Source organism: Scyliorhinus torazame, chromosome 13 (assembly GCF_047496885.1).
Source record: "Scyliorhinus torazame isolate Kashiwa2021f chromosome 13, sScyTor2.1, whole genome shotgun sequence".
Taxonomy (NCBI): domain Eukaryota; kingdom Metazoa; phylum Chordata; class Chondrichthyes; order Carcharhiniformes; family Scyliorhinidae; genus Scyliorhinus; species Scyliorhinus torazame.
This window is the reverse complement of record NC_092719.1, coordinates 177,524,677-177,548,022: the sequence shown is the minus strand read 5'-3', so window position 1 is coordinate 177,548,022 and position 23,346 is coordinate 177,524,677. Positions and strand designations below refer to the sequence as shown.

At 44.4% G+C, this 23,346-nt stretch overlaps 1 protein-coding gene across 1 annotated transcript in view; it reads left to right on the top strand.

Moving 5' to 3' along the window:
• cacna1db (calcium channel, voltage-dependent, L type, alpha 1D subunit, b) overlaps positions 1-23,346 on the top strand; it is a 1,216,201-nt gene that overhangs the window by 651,970 nt on the left and 540,885 nt on the right. Inside the window, exons 5-7 of the mRNA XM_072472487.1 lie at positions 12,564-12,715; positions 15,517-15,669; positions 20,964-21,160. Coding sequence (XP_072328588.1) covers positions 12,564-12,715; positions 15,517-15,669; positions 20,964-21,160 — 502 coding nt within the window. The remainder of the gene's footprint in view (positions 1-12,563; positions 12,716-15,516; positions 15,670-20,963; positions 21,161-23,346) is intronic.

Sequence of the window (23,346 nt, the reverse complement as noted above, 5' to 3'; positions counted from 1 at the left end):
GCATCTCCACATCAAAAATAAACTGTGGCAGCTGTAAGAAAATGTCATTGAAAAGAAAATTGCCCATGCACTAGGTAGGTTGCGTAAAAGTCCAAACAGTTCTCTATGATTTCATGATAATTGTCTCATATAACAAAATCTCCACAAAACTCAGCACGCTCATTGCTTTCATTGTTTAACCCAGTGCTGCTAACCATGATCTGACAGGTTCAAATTTGTACACTTGCCAAATCTGTGCTTGGAGTAGTTGGCCCTTGGGATCGAATTAGCCCCAGTAAGTGAAGGGCCAGATTTTTGCTCCAGAGCCAGGGAGCTTGAATTGGGAAATTTCCTGACTCAGCAGACCTGCCTGGGTATAAAGAGCCCTGCTAGACCTAGTCTTTGCTCCAGGGAGGCAGGGGTGGCTTCAGGTCAGATATGTTAATTCCGGGAGCAGATCCTAGATGGCCGTGGGAGCAGGCAAGTGCTAAAGCAGGCTGGTTAGAAGGACACCTCTGTTCTCTGGGACTTTGTCCAAGTTGTTTTAGAAACTGCTCGTCCTACTGGCCTTCTCCCCCTCACACCCCACCCATTACCCCATGGCTCCTCAATGCCTACTCATGTCCCCACTCATGGTCATCGCCCTTCATACCCCCATCGCCAACTTATGCCCTCATTCATTCCCTGTGTCACTTCCATAGACACTAATCCAATATCCCCATGAACAGACTTCAGGAGCCATGTGCAGATGCTTAAAAATAACATTCTAACAATATTTAATATAATTCACACTGGAACCCATTCGATAGTAAAAAAATCTCCCATTCATGAAACCCATTCAAATATTTTAAATATCCTGATATCTTCAATCTTTGACAAAAACAATTAAATATTCATTCAGGCACCATATCAAAGACAGCTAGTGCTTTACCAACCTATTTCAATCAAACTGTGAACTCATGAGCCCCTGGTGAGGTTTTTAATAACCTTTGAGACCCAGTCAAGCATTCATAATGACATAGTAGTCTTTGGGACTTGTCAACAAAGAACTCTATCAATTTTTTGTGCGATATCAATACTGCTTCTTTTCCTAATCTACACCAGCAAACAGTATAATTTTGACCTCTTTCTGATAGCTTCAGCCTGTTTTTCTCAAGTTTAAAGAGCAGGGGATTAAAAACATTGAAGATATTGACACTTAAACAGCAGCAATCTGCCCTTCAAGAGAATGTTTACACCTTCTCCATCAATTTGTGACTACTGCACTCTGGGCTTAGGCTCTTGGACCAGCCAAAATGGGATCTGTTTGAACTCAGTGCTAAATTCAAATGGCCCTGCTCATTTCAGATTTCCTACCTGTGTGATTCACACCCCTTTCCCTTTCTGGCAAAAACTGGATCTATTAGAAATGCTGGCAGGGCTTGCACATCCAGATCACCTCTGCCATGTTTAAAGGTGTGCAGAGTCTTTGAAAATCCGTCTCGTAACGTCAAAGCAATGTTAAAATTTCTGATGATTTTAATCATTAGGAAAACAACAACAAGAAATGTTTACATAGTGCTTTCAATGTAATAAAACATCTCACCAAGTATTATAAAGCAAAATTAGGGTAATGGAACATACAGTGCAGAAGGAGGCCAATTGGCCCATCGAGTCTGCACCAACCCACTTAAGCCCTCACTTCCACCCTATCCCCGTAACCCAATAACCCCTCCTAACCTTTTTGGCCACTAAGGGCAATTTATGATGGCCAATCCACCTAACCTGCACATCTTTGGACTGTGGGGGAGGAAACCGGAGAACCCGGAGGAAGCCCACGCAGGCACGGGGAGAGCGTGTAGACTCCGCACCGACAGTGACCCAGCAGGGAATCGAGCCTGCGACCCTAGCGCTGTGAAACCACAGTGCTAGCCACTTGTGCTGCCGGTAAGTGCTCAGCAGAGCTCTAGGCTTGCCCAGTAGCGAATGAGCAAATTGAAAATGTTGGGTTTGTTTCATCTCCAGACATGGAAGAAGCAGGTGTACAAGGGAATTCACAATTGTTTTTCATGACAGGAGGACTAGTTTATTTCTGGTATGGGGCTTTAATACCACGCTGACACTGAGATACACATAGCAAATAGATGTCCCGATGCAGATCTTTGGTTCCAGCCTGCATAATATGGATGTCACATGTGGCTCTGTTATTCACACATTCATCTTTGAATCAGAAGGTTCTGGGTTCAAGTCCCAATCCAGGGAATTGAGTACATATATCTAGACTGGCATTCCAGTGCAATACCGAGGGAGTCGGCATTGTCAGAAGTGTTGTCATTAGATGAGACATTAAACCAAGGCTCGCCTGCTCTCTCAGATTTACACAAAATATCCTACAACACTTCAACGAAGAGCAGGGAATTATCCCTGGGTATCCTGGCCAATATTTATCCCTGAACCAATACCGTAACAGATTATTTGAAGGCTGCATTCCCTGCAAAGGCTAGTGCAGTTGAATGCATGGCCTCCATCCATTGTTACTATCTAACCCCTCCCCCCACCCAGAATCCCCCATCCGCTTCCTCTCGAAAACACCTCACCCAGTATCGATCCCCTCCTCTCCCTGACGTGCAAACACTTCACTAGCCCTACCTACCAGCTTTGTTTGAATCAGTAATACCCACATGTCCTGTGGCCATTTCATTTGTTTAGCTACTTTCTCAAATGAAATGAAAAAGGCTTCCACCTCCTTCTCATCAAACCTTGGCAATGCTTGGACATATTTAAATAGATCCCCACCAAGCCATCGACTATGACGCTCTTTCTCACTATCCTCATCACTATCCTCCAACTGGACGTTTCCCTTTTATGTCTGCCAATTTTAACTGACTGTTATGTTTCATAGCCATTTTCTGAAGTTCAAACTCTCTCTTTTTCCCTTTCCTCTCCATCTCTTTCTTTTTGTTCTGCTAGGGATATTCTTTCTTTGTTTCTTTCTTCTCTCTCCTTTTCTTTTTCCCCGATCTGTATCTCCCTTTCTTGTTCTTTTTCTCTCATTGCATATTCAAGCTGCTTTAATTCTTTTTCATGTTCAAGTTGCTTAATCTGCAACTGGATCTAATGAGTCAGACTGTATCTGAGGCAACTTTAAATGCTTAGCCACCGCCATAATTCCCTCATCTTTTTGCATTTTGTTGGGTAATGTTAACTGCAATGTTTTTGCCAGATCTAACAGTCTGCTTTTAGTCTCTGTCCGTAAGGTACTGCGTGTGACCGTCTCCACCCCCAAAAACTTCAGAGCCTCTGAAAGAGCCATTGTCCACAACACACTCCCTACTTAAACTGAAACACCACACCTGAAAAGCAACCACAGTATGCTCACCCCTCACTGTCTTTAAGTTCACTAAGCCAATCCAATAGATAGACTTTTATCCCCCTCGAGCCGCCAATTTGTTATGGGCCAGAGTTTAAAGAACCCCAAAGTGTATCATGGAGTTCACCTGACCCACAATTTTTAATAGATTGTGGTATGGGGAGCACACGGCCCACTCTACTGGTGTGGTACAGCAGAAATGGAAAAGTAATTTTTAAAGCAAAACAATGTTTATTCTATGAACTCAAGTTAACCTTTTTAAAACATACAGTGAACATCTTAGCAACCATTAATTCAAATACAACCCCCAAAGAACACACTAAGTAATCCTTTAAGCTTTCCTTTTAACATCTATACGACTTAAAACACCTTTTACGAGAAGCACATCAGGTTAAAGTTACTACTGTTATTATTTTTAAATCACCAGGATCGATTTACAGTCTTTAGATTACCGAGAGACCCTAATACACCTTGTGGCTGTGACTGCAGCTATCCAGCTCTGAAAACGAAAACAAACCCTGCAACAAACAGCCTAAAACGAAAGTAAAAAGCTGACAGACAGCCCAGCTCCACCCACTCTCTGACATCACTGCATCATTTCTTAAAGGTATTCTCACTACAGATATTTATATACACACCCATTTATAGACACCCATTTCTTAAAGGTACTCTCACATGACATCTGAATTACTTAATGCTTTTACATCTTTCCTTAACTAAGGAGACCAGTTCTGAACACAATATTCCAGATGTGGTCTCACAACTGCAATTTACAAATGAAGCATAAACACCCTACTTTTGTAATCAATTTCCCTCGCAACAAACAATTACATTCTGTTTCCTAATTACATCCTGTACATTTGTGATTCAGACAGCAGCTTTTGTCAGGGCTCCCATTTCTGTATCCCATTTGATTTTCTTAACATTTTTCTTGCCTTTTTCCTCTATTATTTTAAGGCATGTTTCTTCCAGTGAACCATTGGTGGAATTCTCAAATGCCCCTTCTGAGTTCAGTGGGGGGAGGAGAGAGGCGGTGGGGGGGGGCGAGAATGCAGCAGAAGGCCCAAAAATTGGTTTTAAGCCAGCGTGAATTTTCCATGGGATCCTCTGCGGTTTCCCGCCGGATCTGGAAACATGCTGGAGACCGGCATGAAACTCATTTGTCTCCCACTAATGGGATGCAAATGAAGGCTCAACCACCCACTCCTGATTCTCCGCGGCACCAGTGGGAAACACATCTGGAGCAACATGGCATACAGATGGAGGGGACTCACCTGAACAATGCCTGAGGCTGTCTCTGGAGTTCAGGATGGAAACTGCCAGCAACCCCGGACCCCAGGCCACCACAGCAGTGGGTGTGAGGCGGATCTGTTGGTGGATCTTCTAAATTCGGTGTCTTAGAGGGAGTCCATCTTCCAATCTCCGGCCTCGGAGTGCTCCCCAAGATCCATCTTCATTTTCAGGCGATTCACCCTCTTCAATAGTGGGTTATCCAATTTTTTCAGTATGCTGCCGGATATGATGGCAGATGAAGCCATCAGGCCTGTTCCACCACTGAATATGGCAGAAAACACCCAGTTGCATAATTAATGAGTTTGAAGCCAGAAGATATCATGATATGTTACTCGCCAACCTCTGCAGCAGGAAACGATCCATGTTCCTGTCCCACCACGGGACTTTGTCCCAGGATGGGAGAATTCCACCCCATCTTGTCATGGCATCATGGGGCGCGATTCTCCGACCCCCCACCAGGTCGGAGAATCGCCGTGGGCCGGCGTGAATCCCGCCCCCGCCGTGTCATGAATTCTCCGCCCGCTCCCATTGGCAAAATTTGGATCCTGCCGTGGCGTGGCAAGAAACCAATAATCACAAACTAAAACCAATCTCCATCCCATTAAAGAGAAGGTGCCCCTATTGAACAGCCTTGCATGATGTAACCGCCTCCCCAACAAGCGGTCACGTGGGTGCCATTCTGTAGACCTATTTAAAGACGTGAGGCTAGCAAACTGGCTGCTGTGGAGATCCGAGGAGCTGAGTAGCCATCTTCGAATTTGGCCGTTGCCCCAATGTTTGGGCGGGGGGGGGGGGGGTTGGAAGGGGGGGAGGGGGGTTGGGAGGGGGAGGGGGGTTGGGAGGGGAGGGGAGGGGGGATGGTAGTGCCACGCAACAATGATGGAGGGTATCCTCACCGTGAAGATGGGATTTTCTCTCCACATGAACTTCTGCCAATACTATCCTGGACATGTGCGTCTGCAGCAGGCAGGTTGTTGAGGATGAGCCAAGTATGGTTTGCCTCTTGTTGGTTCCCTCACCAGCTGCTGCAGTGCCAGTCTAACAGCTATGTCCTTTAGGACCCAGCCAGCTCAGTCTGTGGTGGTACTACTGAGCCACTCTTGGTGATGGGACAAGACGTCCCTCACTCAGAGCATATTCTGCACCCTTGCCACCCTCAGTGCTTTCACCAAGTGGTTTTCAACATAGAGGAGTACTGATTCATCAACTGATGGTGCATTGTAATTAGCAGCATGTTTCCTTGCCCATGTTTAACCTGAAACCATTAGACTTCATGGGGTTCAGAGTCGATGTTGAGGATTCCCAGGGTAACTCCCTCCCAACTGTATACCAGTGTGCATACACATACCCAGAAATGGTATGTGGTGTGGTGGATAGTGGTGGCTGGGACATTTGTCTGTCAGGTATGATACTGTCAGTATGACTATGTCAGGCTGCTACTTGACTAATCTGTGAAACAGCTGTCCCAATTTTGGCGCATGCCCCCAGATGTTAGTAAGGAGGACTTTGCAGGGTCGATTTGCCGTTGTCGTTTCCGATACCTGGGTGGTCTGTCCGGTTTCATTCCTTTTTTGTGTTTTCGTAGCGGTTGAATGCAACTGAGTGGCTTGCTAGGCCATTTCAGTGTGGCACACAGTTATCCTTCTGAATAAAATCAGGGTATTGTGTATGTCATACAACCCCTGTTTGCATGCAGTAATCAGATTTCCACTTGATTCAGTTGTGCCCATGGTACACACATCTGAAAATCTTAGTAGATATGCTGCCAACGAAAAGGTGTGGTAAGTGATGAATGTTTTACCTTCTCCAATGTAACCGTTCTGCAAGGTGGGCTGAGTTAAAATTGGTTCATAAATCAAATTTACATGGTGTGCCCACTTAAAAGGTCAGTGTCTGTGACTTTTCAGTTATAGATCAGTTACACAAACCTAGTTAAAATTCTCCATTCAACTTCCCTTTTAACCCATCTGTCCTCGACCTCCTGAACTGTTCTAATGTAAGCTTGAGGAACAGCACCTTATTTTTTGACATGGTACTTTACAATCCTCTGGATTAACCATTGGGTTCTTAATTTCAGATTATAATCTGTGTCCTTATTTTGTTTTGTTTCTCTGTGTATTGTTAATTGCTTTGTTTTTGGATGACAGTTGGTGCTGATTCACCTGCCCAGAACTATCTTTTGTTTTTTAAAATTTGAATCACTTTTGCCTTGAACGACCTTTTGTTATTAATCCCCAAGTCTTCCACTCGAGCACAGACCTTCCATTTTGTTCTCTCCACCACTCCCCCACCTTTCCCTGCCTCTGCATACTTAAAACCTGTTACATATTTAACTTTTTCCAGTTTTGATCAAAGGTTCATATAATCCCTACAGTGCAGAAGGAGGCTATTCGGCGCATTGAGTCTGCACTGACCCTGAACTCTACCCATGTCCACTCTGTATTATCCCCTTCACACCCTCACCTAACCTGCACATTCCTGGACACTAAAAGGCAATTTATCACGGCCAATCCACGTAACCTGCACACCTTTGGACTGTGAGAAGAAACAGGAGCACCTGGAGGAAACTCACGCAGACACGAGGAGAACGTGCAAACTCCACACAGATAGTGACCCAAGGAATTGAATCTGGCACTGTGAGTCAGCAGTGCAAACGACTTTGCCACCATGCCGCTCTCAATCTCTCTCTTTGTCGAAGTACTGCTCGAAGAACAGACCCGCTGAGTATTTTCAACATTTTCTATTTTTATTTCAGATTCCAGACTCCATTTTATTTCCTTTTCATTGTTTTAAGATTGTAAGGCAGAGCTATCAATCGTCAGGATAAGTCTTTTTCAGTAATGGATCGGTTATATATAATTAAAATCACTTGTGCTAAAATCCTGCCTTGTCCTCTGCTCCACTAGGGTTGGTTGCAGGCAGCTAGGATCTGCAAGTAAAACAATGAAAGTAATGATATGTGATAATTTTATTCCACATTTTAGCTATAAAAGGTAGTCTCCAAGTAAAATTGTGGCTAAAATGTCTTGTAAATAAAAACATGAGGGATACATGGGCAGCATGGCAGCACAGTGGTTAGCACCGTTGCTTCACCGCTCCAGGGTCCCAGGTTCGATTCCCGGCTTGGGTCACTGTCTGTGCGGAGTTTGCACATTCTCCTTGTGTCTGCGTGGATTTCCTACCGGTGCGCCGGTTTCCTCCCACAGCCCAAAGATATGCAGGTTAGGTGGATTGGACATGCTAAATTGCCCTTAGTGTCCAAAAAGGTAGGTGGGGTTACGGGGTTACTGGGATAGAGTGGAGGTGTGGGCTTGAGTGGGGTGCTCTTTCCAATGGCCCGTGCAGACTCAATGGGTCGAATGGCCTCCTTCTGCACTGTAAATTCTATGTCTATTTTTACGTCTATACCAAAACAAATTAGTGTACAGGTAGCTGCACCATTACTAATATTTGATAAGATATCACTGAATTATAATTTTTTATTCCATAAACCCATTTTTCTTGTTTCCTCATCTACCCTTTAAAAACTCATTATTTCCCCTCTCTCCGTAAAAAATAAATACTTGCTACCCCTTCACCTAAAAGTCAAGGCACTGATTTACAATGGATTTGTCTTTGAATATTGCTCCCTCTGGTGGATACATCATATGCAACTTGTACTTCTTCACTGGGTCTGGACACTAATTAAAGAATAAATAACACTTCTGGATTGTCCTTCAGGCGTTATTTCTCCTCACAGAAATACATTGGTTTGTCTGTAGGGAAGGGTGCTGCTTATTTGACTCACCATACCCCGATCACTATACAGACTTGTAATGTTTACTCCTGTCTCTGCTATTGTGAAACTTCAAAACCTTGCCCTGACTTCAAATGCACCAATGCCATGTTTGACCCGGAGTAAAATACATTTCAATTTGTACAGTTGAGGGAGGCTACACGAGCTGCTTGTTAATAACCAACGTCATGACTAGAGAAAATCGTTTTTAGTTTTTGATTTGATTTGATTTATTATTGCCACGTGTATTAGTATACAGTGAAAAGTATTGTTTCTTGCATGCTAAATAAAAACAATGCATACTGTACATAGGGAAGGAAGGAGAGACTGCAGAATATAATGTTACAGTTATAGCAAGGTGTGGAGAAAAGATTAACTTAATACGAGGTAGGTCCATTCAAAAGTCTGATGGCAGTAGGGAAGAAGCTGTTCTTGAATCGGTTGGTACGTGACCACAAACTTCGGTATCTTTTTCCTGATGGAAGAAGGTGGAAGAGAGTATGCCCGGGGTGCGTGGGGTCCTTAATTATGCTGGCTGCCTTTCTGAGGCAGCGGGAATTATAGATAGAGTCAATAGATGGGAGGCTGGTTTGCATGATGGACTGGGCTACATTCACAACCTTTTGTAGTTTCCTGCGGTCTTAGGCAGAGCAGGCTCCTTACCAAGCTGTGATACAACCAGAAAGAATGCTTTCTATAGTGCATCTGTAGAAGTTGGTGAGGGTCGTAGCTGACATGCCAAATTTTCTTAGTCTTCTGAGAAAGTAGAGTCGTTGGTGGGCTTTCTTAACTATAGTGTCGGCATGGGGGGACCAGGACAGGCTGTTGGTGATCTGTACACCTAAAAACTTGAAGCTCTCGACCCTTTCTACTTCGTTCCCATTGATGTAGACAGGGGCATGTTCTTCATTACGCTTCCCGAAGTCGATGACAATCTCCTTCGTTTTGTTGACATTAAGGGAGAGATTATTGTCGTCGCACCAGTTCACCAGATTCTCTATCTCATTCCTGTAATCCGTCTTGTCATTGTTTGAAATCCGACCCACTATGGTGGTGTCATCAGCAAATTTGAAAATCGAGTTGGAGGGGAATTTGGCCACACAATCATAGGTGTATAAGGAGTACAGTAGGGGGCTGAGGACACAGCCTTGTGGGGCACCGGTGTTGAGGATGATCGTGGAGGAGGTGTTGTTGCCTATCTTTACTGATTGTGGCCTGTGGGTTAGAAAGTTCAGGATCCAGTCGCAGAGGGAGGAGCCGAGGCCAAGGCCACGGAGTTTGGAGATGAGTTTCGTAGGAATGATGGTGTTGAAGGCTGAGCTGTAGTAGATAAATAGGAGTTTGACATAGGTGTCATTGTTATCTAGGTGTTCCAGGGTAGAGTGCAGGGCCATGGAGATGGCGTCTGCTGTGGACCTGTTTCAGCAGTTGGCGAACTGTTGTGGATCAAGGCAATCTGGGAGGCTGGAGTTGATTCGTGCCATGACTAACCTTTCGAAGCACTTCATGATGATGGATGTCAGAGCCACTGGACGATTGTCATTAAGGCATGCTACTTGACTTTTTTTTGGTACAGGGATGATGGACGTCTTCTTGAAGCAGATAGGGACCTCAGATTGTTGTAAAGAGAGGTTGAAGATGACTGCGAATACCCCCACCAGCTGATCCACGTAAGACCTGAGTGCTCATCCGGGTACCCCATCTGGGCCAGTGGCTTTCCGTGGGTTGACCTTCGAGAAGGCTGCTCTGACGTGTGCAGTGGTGATCTCAGATACAAGTTCATCCGTGGCTTCTGGGGTGGAGGGCTCGCTCTCGCTGACCTCTTGCTCAAAGCGGGCATAGAATGCGTTGAGCTCATCAGGGAGGGATGCGTTGGAGCCGCCCATTTTACATGCCTTCATCTTGTAGCCCATTGCAGACCTTGCCATAGACGGCGGGGATCCGTGTTGCTAGCCTGGGACTCGAGCTTGGTCCGGTACTGTCTTTTGGCATCTTTGATGAATTTCTTTAGATCATATCTGGCTTTCTTGTAGCGGTCAGGGTCGCCTGACTTGAACGCCTAAGACCTAGACGTCAGCAAGTAGTGGATACCCCTGTTCATCCAGGGTTTCCAGTTGGGAAACACGTGGATTTGCTTCTTTGGCACACAGTCTTCTACACACTTACTAATGAAGTCAGTTACTGTAGTAGCATACTCGTTCAGGCTGGTCGCAGAGTTTTTAAATACTGACCAGTCCACTGACTCTAAGCAGTCCCGTAGGAGATCATCCGATTCCTCAGATCATCAATGCACAACTTTCTTTGACGGATTCTCCCGCTTCAGTTTTTACTTATAAGCCGGGAGCAGGAGCACAGCCTTGTGGTGAGATATGGCAAAGTGTGGGCGGGCGATAGAGCGGTAGGAATGTTTGATATTTGTGTAGCAGTGGTCCAGGATGTTTGGGCCTCTGGTGGAACAGGTGACGTGTTGGTGTTAACTTGGTAATACGCTCTTGAGCTTGGCCTGATTGAAGTCCCCAGCTGCAATGAACAAGGCCTCGGGATGTTTTGTTTCAAGGCTATTTGTGGTGGTGAATATTTTGTCCAGTGTGATTTTCACGTTCGCATGGGGTGGGATGTAAACTACAGTCAGGATAACAGAGCTGATCTCCCGCGGAAGGTAGTAGGGGCGGCATTTTAGCGTCAGGTATTCTAGGTCCAGGGAGCAGAAACTCGCCAGTGTTGCTACATCTAGGCACCAGGAGGTGTTGATTAGGAGGCAGACCCCACCTCCCCTAGCTTTGCCTGAGGCCGCCGTATGGTCCATTCGGTGTATTGAGACACCCTCTGGTTGTAGGGCACAGTCCGGTGCAGCAGGAGTGAGCCATGTCTCCGTGAAACAGAGAACTCAGCAGTCCCTTAGTTCTCTTTGAAAAGTGAGTCTGGCTTTAAGTTCGTCTAGCTTGTTTTCTAGAGATTGGACATTAGCTAGGAGTTAGCTAGGCAGAGGGGCTTTGGGGCCGCGTTGTTTCACTCTCACCTGCAGGCCTGCATGTTTTCCACGCTTCCTGGAGTGACTGCTTCTTTTCGAGCCTGGAAGACGGTGTGAGTATGCAGTGTTAAGGGAATAGTTGTGTCCAATGAGGTTATTCGCTCTGGTCGGTGTGTGGATGGAGGATTTGTTGCCTTGCTTGTGGTCTGAACCTTTGTAAAAAAAAAACTTATCAGTTCATTCTTGGAGGAATAGGAATCCTCAGGCCACACTGAGCATGTAAAAAGTACCTGCTTGCATATAGCCTCTCTTTACTCAGGCATTTTTTTATTGTTAGAAAACAGAGCAAAATATATGACACTTAATGGCAATAATCGGTATAAATTACAACCACAAGTAGGTTTTATAATCTGCAAATGATCATTCATATGAATTATTCATTGAGACCGTTTTGAGCTTTTGATGGTTTGTGTAAAAACTGTACATGCTACTAACCAATAAAGTTTTTGTAAGCTCGGCATTGTTCTATTTTCATTTTAAAACATTGGAATATTAAGATTACAATATAGAGATACTTCATACTTTTTATCAGGATACTTTGGATTTTAAAAAAAAAATGTATTTTATTACAAACATGTATCAAAACAGGTTACAACAACTTCCTCGTAATCAACTATACAGTCCATACAAATTTTTCCCCCTTTTTCACCCCCCGCCCCCGGCGGCGAACAGCTCCTCAAACGCGGTCACAAACATCCCCCACCTTTTCGATACTTTGCATTTATGGCTAAGGTGAGAAAATTGACTGCTGACCCATTCAGTCTTTTATGTTTGAAAAGATATTGAATGAAAAGTTATAATGCTTTATATTTTATATTTGACAAGTGTGTGTAGAAACTATTTTGTCAGTATATTAGCTGAATCCATCTACATATTTGAAAATTACTTACAATTAAAACAGATCTTAAGTGCTCCAAGACATGCATTTTTATCATGTTTATTCCACCTCCCAAATGAATTAATGTTCAAAAGTCTTTGGGAGAATTATTTTTAATGTATTTTCAGATGGCAATGATGATGAAACATCTATCATGCAGTACAAATACAGGAATGATATACCGTTCTACACTGAAATCAAGAAATAAACTGATAGAAGATAGACTAATTCTATGTCTGTACTTTTAATTTTGTCTCAGCTTGTTTAGTGTTGTTCTGGAACAACTAACCAAAGCAGAGAATGTCGATGGAAATGCAGCTTCTGGTGGCAAACATTCAGGTGGTTTTGATGTCAAAGCCCTCCGAGCCTTTCGTGTGTTGAGACCTCTACGACTTGTTTCTGGAGTACCTAGTAAGTTGCTGTATTTTAAAAACAGAATTTATTTTTAACTTGGCCTGATTGATTCCTCTCTGTTTCTCTAACTTCCTCCAGTCATACAACCATCCGAGGGTTCTGAATTCCTCTACATCTGTCCAAATTGTATACTCCCAATTTTGTTTTGTCCTGCTTTGGGGGCCCTGGGCAGCACGGTAGCACAGTGGTTAACACTGTTGCTTCACAGCTCTAGGGACCCAGGTTCAATTCCCGGTTCCCTGTGCATGGGTTTCCTCCAGGTGCTCCAGTTTCCTCCGACAAGTCCCGAAAGACATGCTTGATAGGTGAAATGGACATTCTGAGTTCTCCCTCAGTGTACATGAATAGGTGCCGTGGAGTGATGACTAGGGGATTTTCACAGTAACTTCATTGCAGTGTTAATGTAAGCCTACTTGTGACAATAAAGATTATTATTAAACTATAGAATTACCTCCTTAAACCTCTCCACCTCTACCTCACTCTCTTCCTTTAGAATCATAGAATCGAGTCTGCACCGACCCTCTGAAAGAGCACCTAACTAGACCCACTCCCCCTGCCGTATTGCTGTAACACCATCTAACCTTTGGACACTAAAGGGCAATCTAAAGGGCATGGTCTAAAAGGGCAGCTAAAGGGCATGGTCAATCCACCTAACCTGCACATTTTTGGACTGTGGGAGGAAACCGAAGCACCCAGAGGAAACTCACGCAGGCACAGAGAAATTGGCCGGAATTGAATGTGGGTCCCTGGTGCTGTGAGGCAGCGGTGCTAATCGCTGTGCCACTCTGCCAGATACTTCTTAAACCTATGTCTTTCACCAAGGTTTTGGCCAACTGTCCTCATATCTCCTTCTGTGACTTGGTGGCAGACTTTACCTGTAAATGTTTCTGTACAGCTCTTGGGAATGTTTTACTGTGCTACAGGCAATATATAAAAGCAAGTTGTTGTTTACCAAATTTAATTTAGGTACAAACTTGAATGTTATTTGTGAAACACACATTTCAGCAATGAAGAAATAAAATTGCCAATTTTATTGTCAAATTAATTCTGATTCTTGGTTTGCTTCATTACTTTTGTGTAATGTTCTGACCAAAGCTTATTTTTTAATATGCTTTATAATACTAAACATAATCTATATGAATTCCAAAAACCTAACAATTTCTCATCTTATCAGTAAAAAGTAAATCTGTTGAAGTTGATTCTTTTCGTTTTCTTCAGATTTCCCAACAACTAATCTTTGATGAGTGTTAAGAAACTAAAATATATATATAGTTTTACCTTATTGTATTGTAAATTGAAATCCAGTATTTCAGATAATCAGAATAATTTCATTTGAAACATTTTAAAATTTACAATGATGTTGTAAATTAGTTATTTCCTTGTTTGGATGGCGTCCTCGAGCTTGATGAAGAAGATTTGCTTTGGCAGTAGGGACTCTGGCATCCTAAACACGTGGCTGGCCCAACTGAGTTGCTTTTGGATGATCATAGCTTCGGTGTTGGTGCTCTTGACCCCTTCAAGGACACTGCTGTTAGTACACCTGTCCTCCCCGCTGATGTGGAGAATCCGTCTTCGATAGCATTGATGGTACCTCTCCAGGCCTTAAGGTGATGTCTGTATGTAGTTGAGGTTTTTGAGTTAAATAGAAGAATTGAGAGGACGACCTCCTTGTACATGAGGATCCTTGTGTCAGCACGGATTTAACCTTAATTAAATTGATAAAGACCATGTAAAATGGTTGGCATTGTTCCTGGTATTTCTCTTGAAGTTGTCGAGCAATGAAAATCATGTGCATTGTTCCACGGTTAGGTCGGAAGCTACACTAGTATTCCCGAAGGACTTCTCCAGAGACTGGGATAAGGCGGTGAGTAAGGATTCAGGTGATGATCTTCCTGATGATGGAAAGTAGGGAGATTCCCTGGTAGTTCCCACAGTCTGCTTTGTTTCCTTTCTTGAAGACGGTGATGATGACTGCATCCCTGAGGTTGGCAGGGATTTATTCTCTGTCTCAGATTTTCAGGAGCCGCTGATGGAGATGACGGGCGATCTCTTCTCTTCCAAGTTTGAAAATCTCTGCTGGAATCCCATCCACTCCTGTGGCTTTTCCATTCTTCATGTGTTTAATGCCGGCTTCGACTTCATCTATGCTGGTGAGAGTCCAATGTCATCTTTGATGGGAAGTTGAGTATTCCCTCGAACTGGCTTACCTCAAGAATTGCAACATATACGTCAATGCCTGGGAGACCATTGCTGAGAAGAGACCTACTTGGAGGAATCTCCTGTTCGAAGCGATACAATACTTCAAGAACACCCAACGGCAGAAGGAGGTCTGGAAAAGGAGCCTGAGAAAGGAGTTCCAGTAATCTCGAGTCCATTGACCAATCCCACCTCCTGGAAACACCTGCCAATTGTGCGTTCGGAGATATGGCTCTTATTGGGCTCATCAGCCATGCAAGGACCCACAGAACCCATGACCAGTCGCACGGAGTTTCTTAGGCGGATAATCATATTCATTAGCAAGTGATCGCTGAAGAAGATTAGTTACATTTAAGAAAGAACATTGTAGGCCACATAATGTAGGGATATTGTAAAATATTCATGAACAATTTCTCTGCTTGGTATTTATAGATTAACCTCATGCATTCCGATGGAACAGTTTACTTAGAAATATCAAGCAGTAGATACCTTTATGGATATTTTTACAATGTCATAGCAATTCTTTCCTCACTGTTTTTTTTTAAGATATGTTATAATTATTATCTTATATCTAACTAACTTGTGCTCTTTGTTATATGAAGGCTTACAAGTTGTCTTGAACTCCATCATCAAAGCCATGGTTCCTCTTCTACATATTGCCCTACTGGTATTGTTCGTAATCATCATTTATGCTATCATAGGACTGGAGCTCTTTATAGGAAAAATGCACAAAACCTGTTACTTCAGTGACACAAGTAAGAATCCATTAATGCTTTAATCAGTTTTGTAAATTTGATATGTATATCTAATTTTATTAAAAAGATTACCTTAAGTTACAAGTACATTCACAGAGTACTGATAGTGATAAGGAAAGTTTACTCGACTAATACCTAGAATGGGCAGGTTGTCTTATAAGGAAATATTAGATAGCTAAGCTTCTATCCGCCGGAACTTAAAAGAGTAAGAGGCAACTTGATTGAAGCATGTCGGGCAGGATTCTCCTGTCTCGTCCGTGGCAGGACCTTTGGTGTTCCAGCCAAAATTTTATTCTCTTTCAGTGGCACTGGAAAATACCAGCCATGAAAGAGGATGGAGAGTTTTGGTTATAAGATCCTGAGGGGGTCTTGTGGAAAGGATATTTCCTCTTTCGGAGAATGTAGATTGAGGGGTCACTGTTTAAAAATAAGGGGTCGCCTATTTAAGACAAAGATGAGGAGAAATATTCTCTCTCTGAGGGTCGTGCGTCTTTGGAACTTTCTTCCTCAAAAGGCAGTGGAAGAAGAATCTTTGAATATTTTTGAGACAGAGGTAGCTAGATTCTTGATAAGCAAGGGATGCAAGGTTATCGGTGGTAGGTGGGAATGTGAAGTTGAGGTTACAATCAGATCAGCCATGAATTTATTGGATGGTAGAGCAGGCTCAAGGGACTGAGTGGCCAACTGCTGCTCCTAATTTGTATGTTCACATGGTAAAATCCTTTGCCATGCTATGCAGAATTCTTTATTAAAATTGCCTTGAATTTTGTAAGCTCACTTGTCATAACTAGCATAGGCACCACATTCCCCTCATTGGTAAACAGTTATGCCCTTCTGAAGGCTAGTATGACTCATCTCAGTAGACAATCAGCCTCCTTAAGCCATGACCCACTGAGGTCAGTGAGGCAGCACCTTCCAGTGTGTGAAGTCTAGGCCCGGATTTTGCATCTGTTTCTTTCGTTTTTGTGTCACCTGCCTTGTAAGTGTCATGACATTCAATGGCATTACCACTGCTGAATTGCACATTGAATTAACATCCTGAACATTGCCGTTGACCAGGAACTGAGCTGGACCAGCCATATAAATACTGTGTCTACCAGAGCCGGTCAGAGACTGGCGATTCTGGGACACGTATCACGCCACCTGATTCCCCAAAGCGTGTTCACCATCTGAAAGTCAGGAACTCAATACCATCCAGGACAAAGCAGCCCACTTGATTGGCACCCCATAAACTACCTTAAACATTCACTCGCTCCAATACCAATGCACAGTGATAGCAGTGTGTACCATCTACAAGATGCACTGCAGCAACTTACCAAGACTCCTTCGACAGCACCTTCCAAACCCACAACCTCTACCACTTAGGATAAGGGCAGCAGATGATTGGGAACACTACCACCTGCAAGTTTCCCTCCATATCACACGCCATCCTGACTTGGAACAATATCACCGTTCCTTCACTGTCACTGGGTCAAAATCCTGGAACTCCCTTTCTAACACCACAGTAGGTGCACCTACACAGATGGGCTGCTGCAGTTCAAAAAGGTGACTTGCCACCACAACCTCAGGAGCAGTTAGGATTGGGCAGTAAATACTGGCCAATGTGCCTCTATCCCGTGAAAGAGTAAATTTAAAAAAAGGCTAGTGGCTCAGCCCTCTACAAGGCCAACCAGGCATGGGGTCCAGTGTATTCAAGTGCCATCCTATTTCTGGGCTAATTCACCAGACAACCTCTGGAACAGCTGAATGGAATCAGCCTATATTATTTCCAAGTGCTATATACTGTATTTGGAAAAGTTCAGTTGACCTTTCCAACATTGTAGAAGTACAAAATTGAAAATCCAATTACATAGAAAATGAATGGCAAGATATGTATTCTGTGGTTAGGTAGATAGCACCTTTTTCTGTTCCTATATAATTAAGATTTAAAAAATTCTCTTGGGGTAAACATGACAAAGAAGGGAAATGAAGATTATCTTTCATTTTTCCTTCGACTAATTCCCAGTGGCATAAAATGGTGCATCCATCTTGAAATTGTTGACATTTCGCATCACTAAACAGAAATATGAGAATTAAAAAGTTATAAAATACTTATACGCCTAAGGTATCCTTTTAGATTAATTGAAAGGCATGGCAGCATTGGACCAGTTCTGCAGAAGAGCATCTAATGGGTCTGTCATTAGTTAGAATTTCTGTGGGATGCTGAGGTTTTTCAATTTTGCATGGTAATTTGCTATAAGATTTTGCCAACTCTTTGAAGATGATTGGGTGTGTGTGGGGGGGGGGAGGGGGGGGGGTGGAGAGAGAGAAACGAGAGGTGGGAAAAAGGTGGCAAATCGTGTTGGGAGGGAAGCCCAACCCCATTATGCCATCAGGGAATATCCCCAGTGATGGGAATTGCAGGGGCTCAATTGCTTGCAGAGGTGGGCAGTCAATTATACCAATCAGTTGGCCTATTGAAGATCATTTACCATCCATTGGCAGTCCCGTGTACGCGTCTCCCTCGTCCTCCAGCCGGGGGAACTCCGTCCCGACCACCTCTTCTGTGTCCCTTTCCCTTTCGGCCAGTGCAGCAGCAACCCTTTTTCCTCCCCCCTTCCCCCCCGTTCCCCCCCTCCCCTCCCCCCGCTAGACCCCTGTCTAGCTTTTTAGCTCCCCCATATCACTCCCGTAAGTCAGCTGACACCTGCTGACCCCGGCTTCCCCCGCCGTCCCTTTGACCCCCCCGTGTGGGAGTCTCCCAATCAATCCTTCGTTCCCCTTCCCGCCTTTCTTCCCGCGCGCGGGAAATAAAACCCGCGCTTTCCAAAGCCTGCCCCGCCCCCTCTGGCGCAGCTCCTGTCGCAGCCTAGTCTCTCTCCCCCAGCCCATATAACATTTCCTGCGCGTGATTGACCCCTTATATACAACAACCATCATACTTCAACCCTCAAACACCCCCCACCCTCACAAACCCTCAGAGTCCAACTTTTCAGTTTGTATAAAGGTCCACGCCTCTTCTGGCGTTTCGAAGTAGTAGTGTTGGTCCTTGTATGTAACCCACAGTCGCGCTGGCTGCAGCATTCCAAATTTCACTCCTTTCCGATGCAGCACCGCTTTGGCCCGGTTGAAACCCGCTCTCCGCTTGGCAACCTCCGTGCTCCAGTCCGGGTATATTCGGATCTCTGCATTGTCCCACTTGCTGCTCCGCTCCTTCTTGGCCCATTTCAGGACCCTCTCTCTGTCCGTAAACTGGTGAAATCTCACCACCATCGCCCTTGGCGGCTCTGTTGCCTTGGGCTTCCTCGCCAGCACCCGGTGCGCCCGGTCCAGCTCCAGCGCCCTTGAAGGGGCCTCCGCGCCCATCATCGCCCCGATCATAGTGCCCGCGTATGCCGCGGTATCGGCCCCCTCCACTCCTTCTGGGAGACCCAGGATCCTCAGATTATTTCTCCTCGACCTGTTCTCCAGGTCTTCGAGTCTTCCCGCTCACTTCTTGTTAGCGCCTCGTGCCGCTCCACTCTCACCGCCAGGCCCAAGAGCTCGTCCTCATTCTCACTCACTCTTTACTGGACCTCCTGGATCTTCACCTCGTGGGCCTTCTGGGTTATCCCTAGTCCTTCAATTACCGCCAGCATAGGCGCCAGCATCTCCTTACGCAGCTCCTCGAAGCAGCGCTTGATGAATTTCTGCATCTCCTCTTTGTCCCCGGCCGCCGCCACTTTGCTTTTTTTCCCTCGCTTCACCCGCTGCTCCAATGCCGCTTTTTTGGCCGTTGCACTTCGAGTGCGGTCCATAAAAGTCGGTAGGGGACCTCTCTCTTCTCTTCCGCACGGGTTGTCTGTAAAAAAAATTCCGTTGGGGCTCCTCTAGCGAGCCCGAAAGTCTGTAATCGCGAGAGCTGCCGAATCGTGCGGTTTAGCTCCGCATAGCCGCAACCGGAAGTTGATGCACGCTCTTCTGTCCAATCTGAGCAGAGGTGACCTCTCCCAGTGGAGCTGCCATGGCTGCAGGCCCTCTGATTTAATTTGCAATGTGGACGGCCGATGAGAATGATGAGCCTGGCGGTGTGCGCTCAATTGGCCGCTGCTGGTAAAATGGCCATTGAAGTCTTGCTGCCCACCGGCAAAGGCTCGGATCACACATTTTGTTCCAATGGTGGGACTTAATTCTTGCTGGTAAAATCTTGGTCTGAAAGTTGATGATTTTGCAGTGAGGAATCGAGGGCATCTGGAACCTGAGGGAACAGGACCATTTTAATCAATCAGATGGAAGGATTGAGAAATAAACAGTGCAAGGACTGAGAAGGACATGTAACTTAGTAGGTGAATTCAATATCAAACCAGCTACAGAAATGGAAATAAAGCCGGAATTGTCTAACCCCCCTGTGGCCAGTTTTCCCATGGGGATGCGGTGAGCCATTGGCTGCCGGTGGGATCTTCTCATCTACGGACTATTGCCTGGCTCACTGGCTCCGCCATCCAGGAACCCGCTGCTGGGGGGGTCAACGTCAGTGGGACCAGAAGATCCCGCTGGCGGGTGGGCCAGAAAATCCCGCCCAAAGGGAAGGAAACAAAGATTGGATTAAGAGTAGAGAAAAAAAGATAGAAAGGTGAAGTTTTTTAAAAAGGCAGAAATTTTACATTTGCATTTTTAAACAATTAAACTAGAAGGAATGAGATTGTGCACTTGTAATAATTAATTTTCAATGTCAGAGAAGTTAATTGGCAATACTAACATATAAAATATTGTTAAATGTGTTCTTCCACTTGAAATAGCAAGACTTAGCTTTCTGTGGTGTGTTTAGTTCACATCTACTGAGCAAGTATGGCAACTTCATGCCATTTGATGTATTTCAACAATGCGACATGCAGCAAAATGTTTTCATGAAGCTAATGGCAAAGCGGTGCAACTGGGACAACACTTGGATATTTGCATTTAATGTGCATATGCTGCTTGTCTATTGTTTCTGTACCATTTGGCCGTAGATAATTGATTCATCATTATATTGACAGCATATCCTGGCCCATTGTGTCTTTTGAAGAATTACATTTTTTATTAATAACGAAAAGTTTGATGAACATTTTTTCAAATTTTAAATGTTTGCCTAGTGTGTGTATATATATATATATGTGTATCTTATAGATTTACTGAATTATCTTTTATGATTATTACTGAACTAACATTTGCTTTACTTGTTGTTTAACTTGCATTTCATTGGACAAATAATAATCAAACTTTTTAAAATATTTATTAAAGTTAAGTTCAAGGTTCAATAACTTAAGCCAATATATCTTATCACCTTCCGTTTCTAGATGTGATAGCAGAAGATGAGCCAGCACCTTGCGCGTTCTCCGGGAATGGTCGCCAATGTCCCATGAATGGAACGGAATGCAGGGGTGGGTGGCCGGGCCCAAATGGAGGCATCACAAACTTTGACAACTTCGCTTTTGCAATGCTAACTGTTTTTCAATGTATAACCATGGAAGGATGGACAGATGTTCTGTATTGGGTAAGTGATTGGCCAAGAAATACATTTCAATATAGACAACTCAAATAACATCAGAAGCAGAAAGCAGTATGTTCTTCTCACAATATTTGTGTGTAATTTATTTAAAAATTGGCTATGATATTCAATAAAATCAGGAAATGGGCACTGGAATGCTGATACATGATTCGTCTGTGCCCATTGCTTCTGATGTAGGCAGCATACAAACTTTGTGCTGCCTGCGTATTTTAATTATTGGAAGATGCGACCAACGCTAAGCGTACTATTAAATGCTGCACACCTGAGCAGTGGGTGCAAAATTGTGAGAGGCTAGCAACATTTAAAACTAACCTGTATTGTGAAAGCCAGCCTTTACCTCTTAAAGGGGAGGAGCATGCTGGCTGGAGAAGGGGCTGAAGCTGGTTGCAGAAGAGAGTGTGAGCAAGAAGACCACTCAATTATGGCAGAGCATTGCAGCAAGTGTGCTCCAAGATTATTTGGCACTTTACTGGAGGCCTTGATCCAGGAGGTGCAGAAGAGGAGAGATGCCATGTACCCAAGAGGCCGTCCAGACAAGCTCACAGACGACGGGAGTAGATAGCTGTGGTTAAATGCCAGGAGTTTAGCTCTGAAGACCCGGATGCAGTATTCCAAGTTCAATTACTCAAAATTAGTGAGTGCATTTTCAAATGCTATTTCTGACCAACTGCACCACGAGCCTGAGACATGTTCAATGCACCATAGCACGACCAATAACCTGTCAATCAGGATTCATACCTAACATTCTTAGCTTCATCTTAACCTCACACATTTCACAATCACAGAGTTACAGAATTGTTACACCATAGAAGGAGGCCATTTGGTCCATGATGTCTGTGCTGGCTCTCCAAATGAGCAATGCATCTAGTGTCATTTGCTATCTTCTCCCCGTAACCATGCATATTCTTCTTTCAGAAAATAATCCAATTCCTTCTTGAATGCCTCGATTGAACCTGCCTCCACAACACTCACAGGCAATGCATTCCAGATCTTAACCAAGCGCTGCTTGAAAAGGTTTTTCCTCATGTCTCCATTCCTTCTTTTGCCAATTACTTTAAATCTGTGCCCTTTTGTTCTCGATTGTTCCAACAGTGGGAATGTTTTTTTCCCATCTACTCTGTTCGGGCCCCTCATGATTTTTAATACGACTCTCAACTCTCCTCTCAATTTGCTCTTCTCCTTGGAAAACAGTCTGTTGCTGATTTTCTCCTTGGTTCAATTGCTCTGTTTTATTACCTTTGCTCTCGAGTCGCCAGGTATCTTTATGATACCGCCACGAGGTTCAAGTCCGAGTAATGATCAATAACCCAATACACCGATTAGTAAGATTTAAATCAAAGCACATTTATTATACATAGTAATCGCTACTCATGCACAAATTCTACGTCTAAGCTACTTCTACAACTAACAGGCCTATACTTAATTTCGGACTGGCCCACCAGGTCAGGGGAACAAATGGCCTTTTGTTCGGGTTCTGAGTCTGCGGGATTCGAAGTTGGTATGGATTGGAAGCTAGGAGCGCCTATCTCGTAGCGAGCGTTGAATTAAGACTTACGTCAGTCGACGATCACTGCACCGGTCACGGTCAATGTTGGTTCGTGTTGCTGGGTGACCTGGGCAGGAAGAAGAGAGCAATTTGAACTTGGGGCTCAACTCTTATAGTCCCCAGGGGCTTCCCGCCTTTCGGGGCGGACCCTGTACCTGGTCCCAAGTGATTGGACTTTGTCCCAATTGCTTGGTTCGATTTTCTCCAATACTGGAGCGGTTCCCTGATCGATGGGCGGTCTTGAGGTGCTCGTTCACCTCCTTTGTGTTGGCTCCTGCTGGCGCCGAGGAGTCTGGCTTTACTTTGTGTGTCCAAAATGTTACTTATTGTTCCCGGGGATTGCTCATCAGTATGCAGATGGCTGCTACTTTGTTATGCTGATGGCCGCTGGTATCGATGTTGTCTGGCTTTTGCAGAGGTAAATACACAGCAAACCTGCAGCTGCTGGTTTCTGTCTTGTTGGCTGACTTTCCCATCAGCCTTTGCCATTTGCCATTTTAAATCGGGAGTTGGCCAATTTAGGTGGCTACATTCCCTCCTTGTGATCCTAACGCGAAGCGTGAAGGATCACAAAACTATGTTGCTTTCCATTCCCTGACCTGGGGGGCACTTCTTTCGTGGCCTC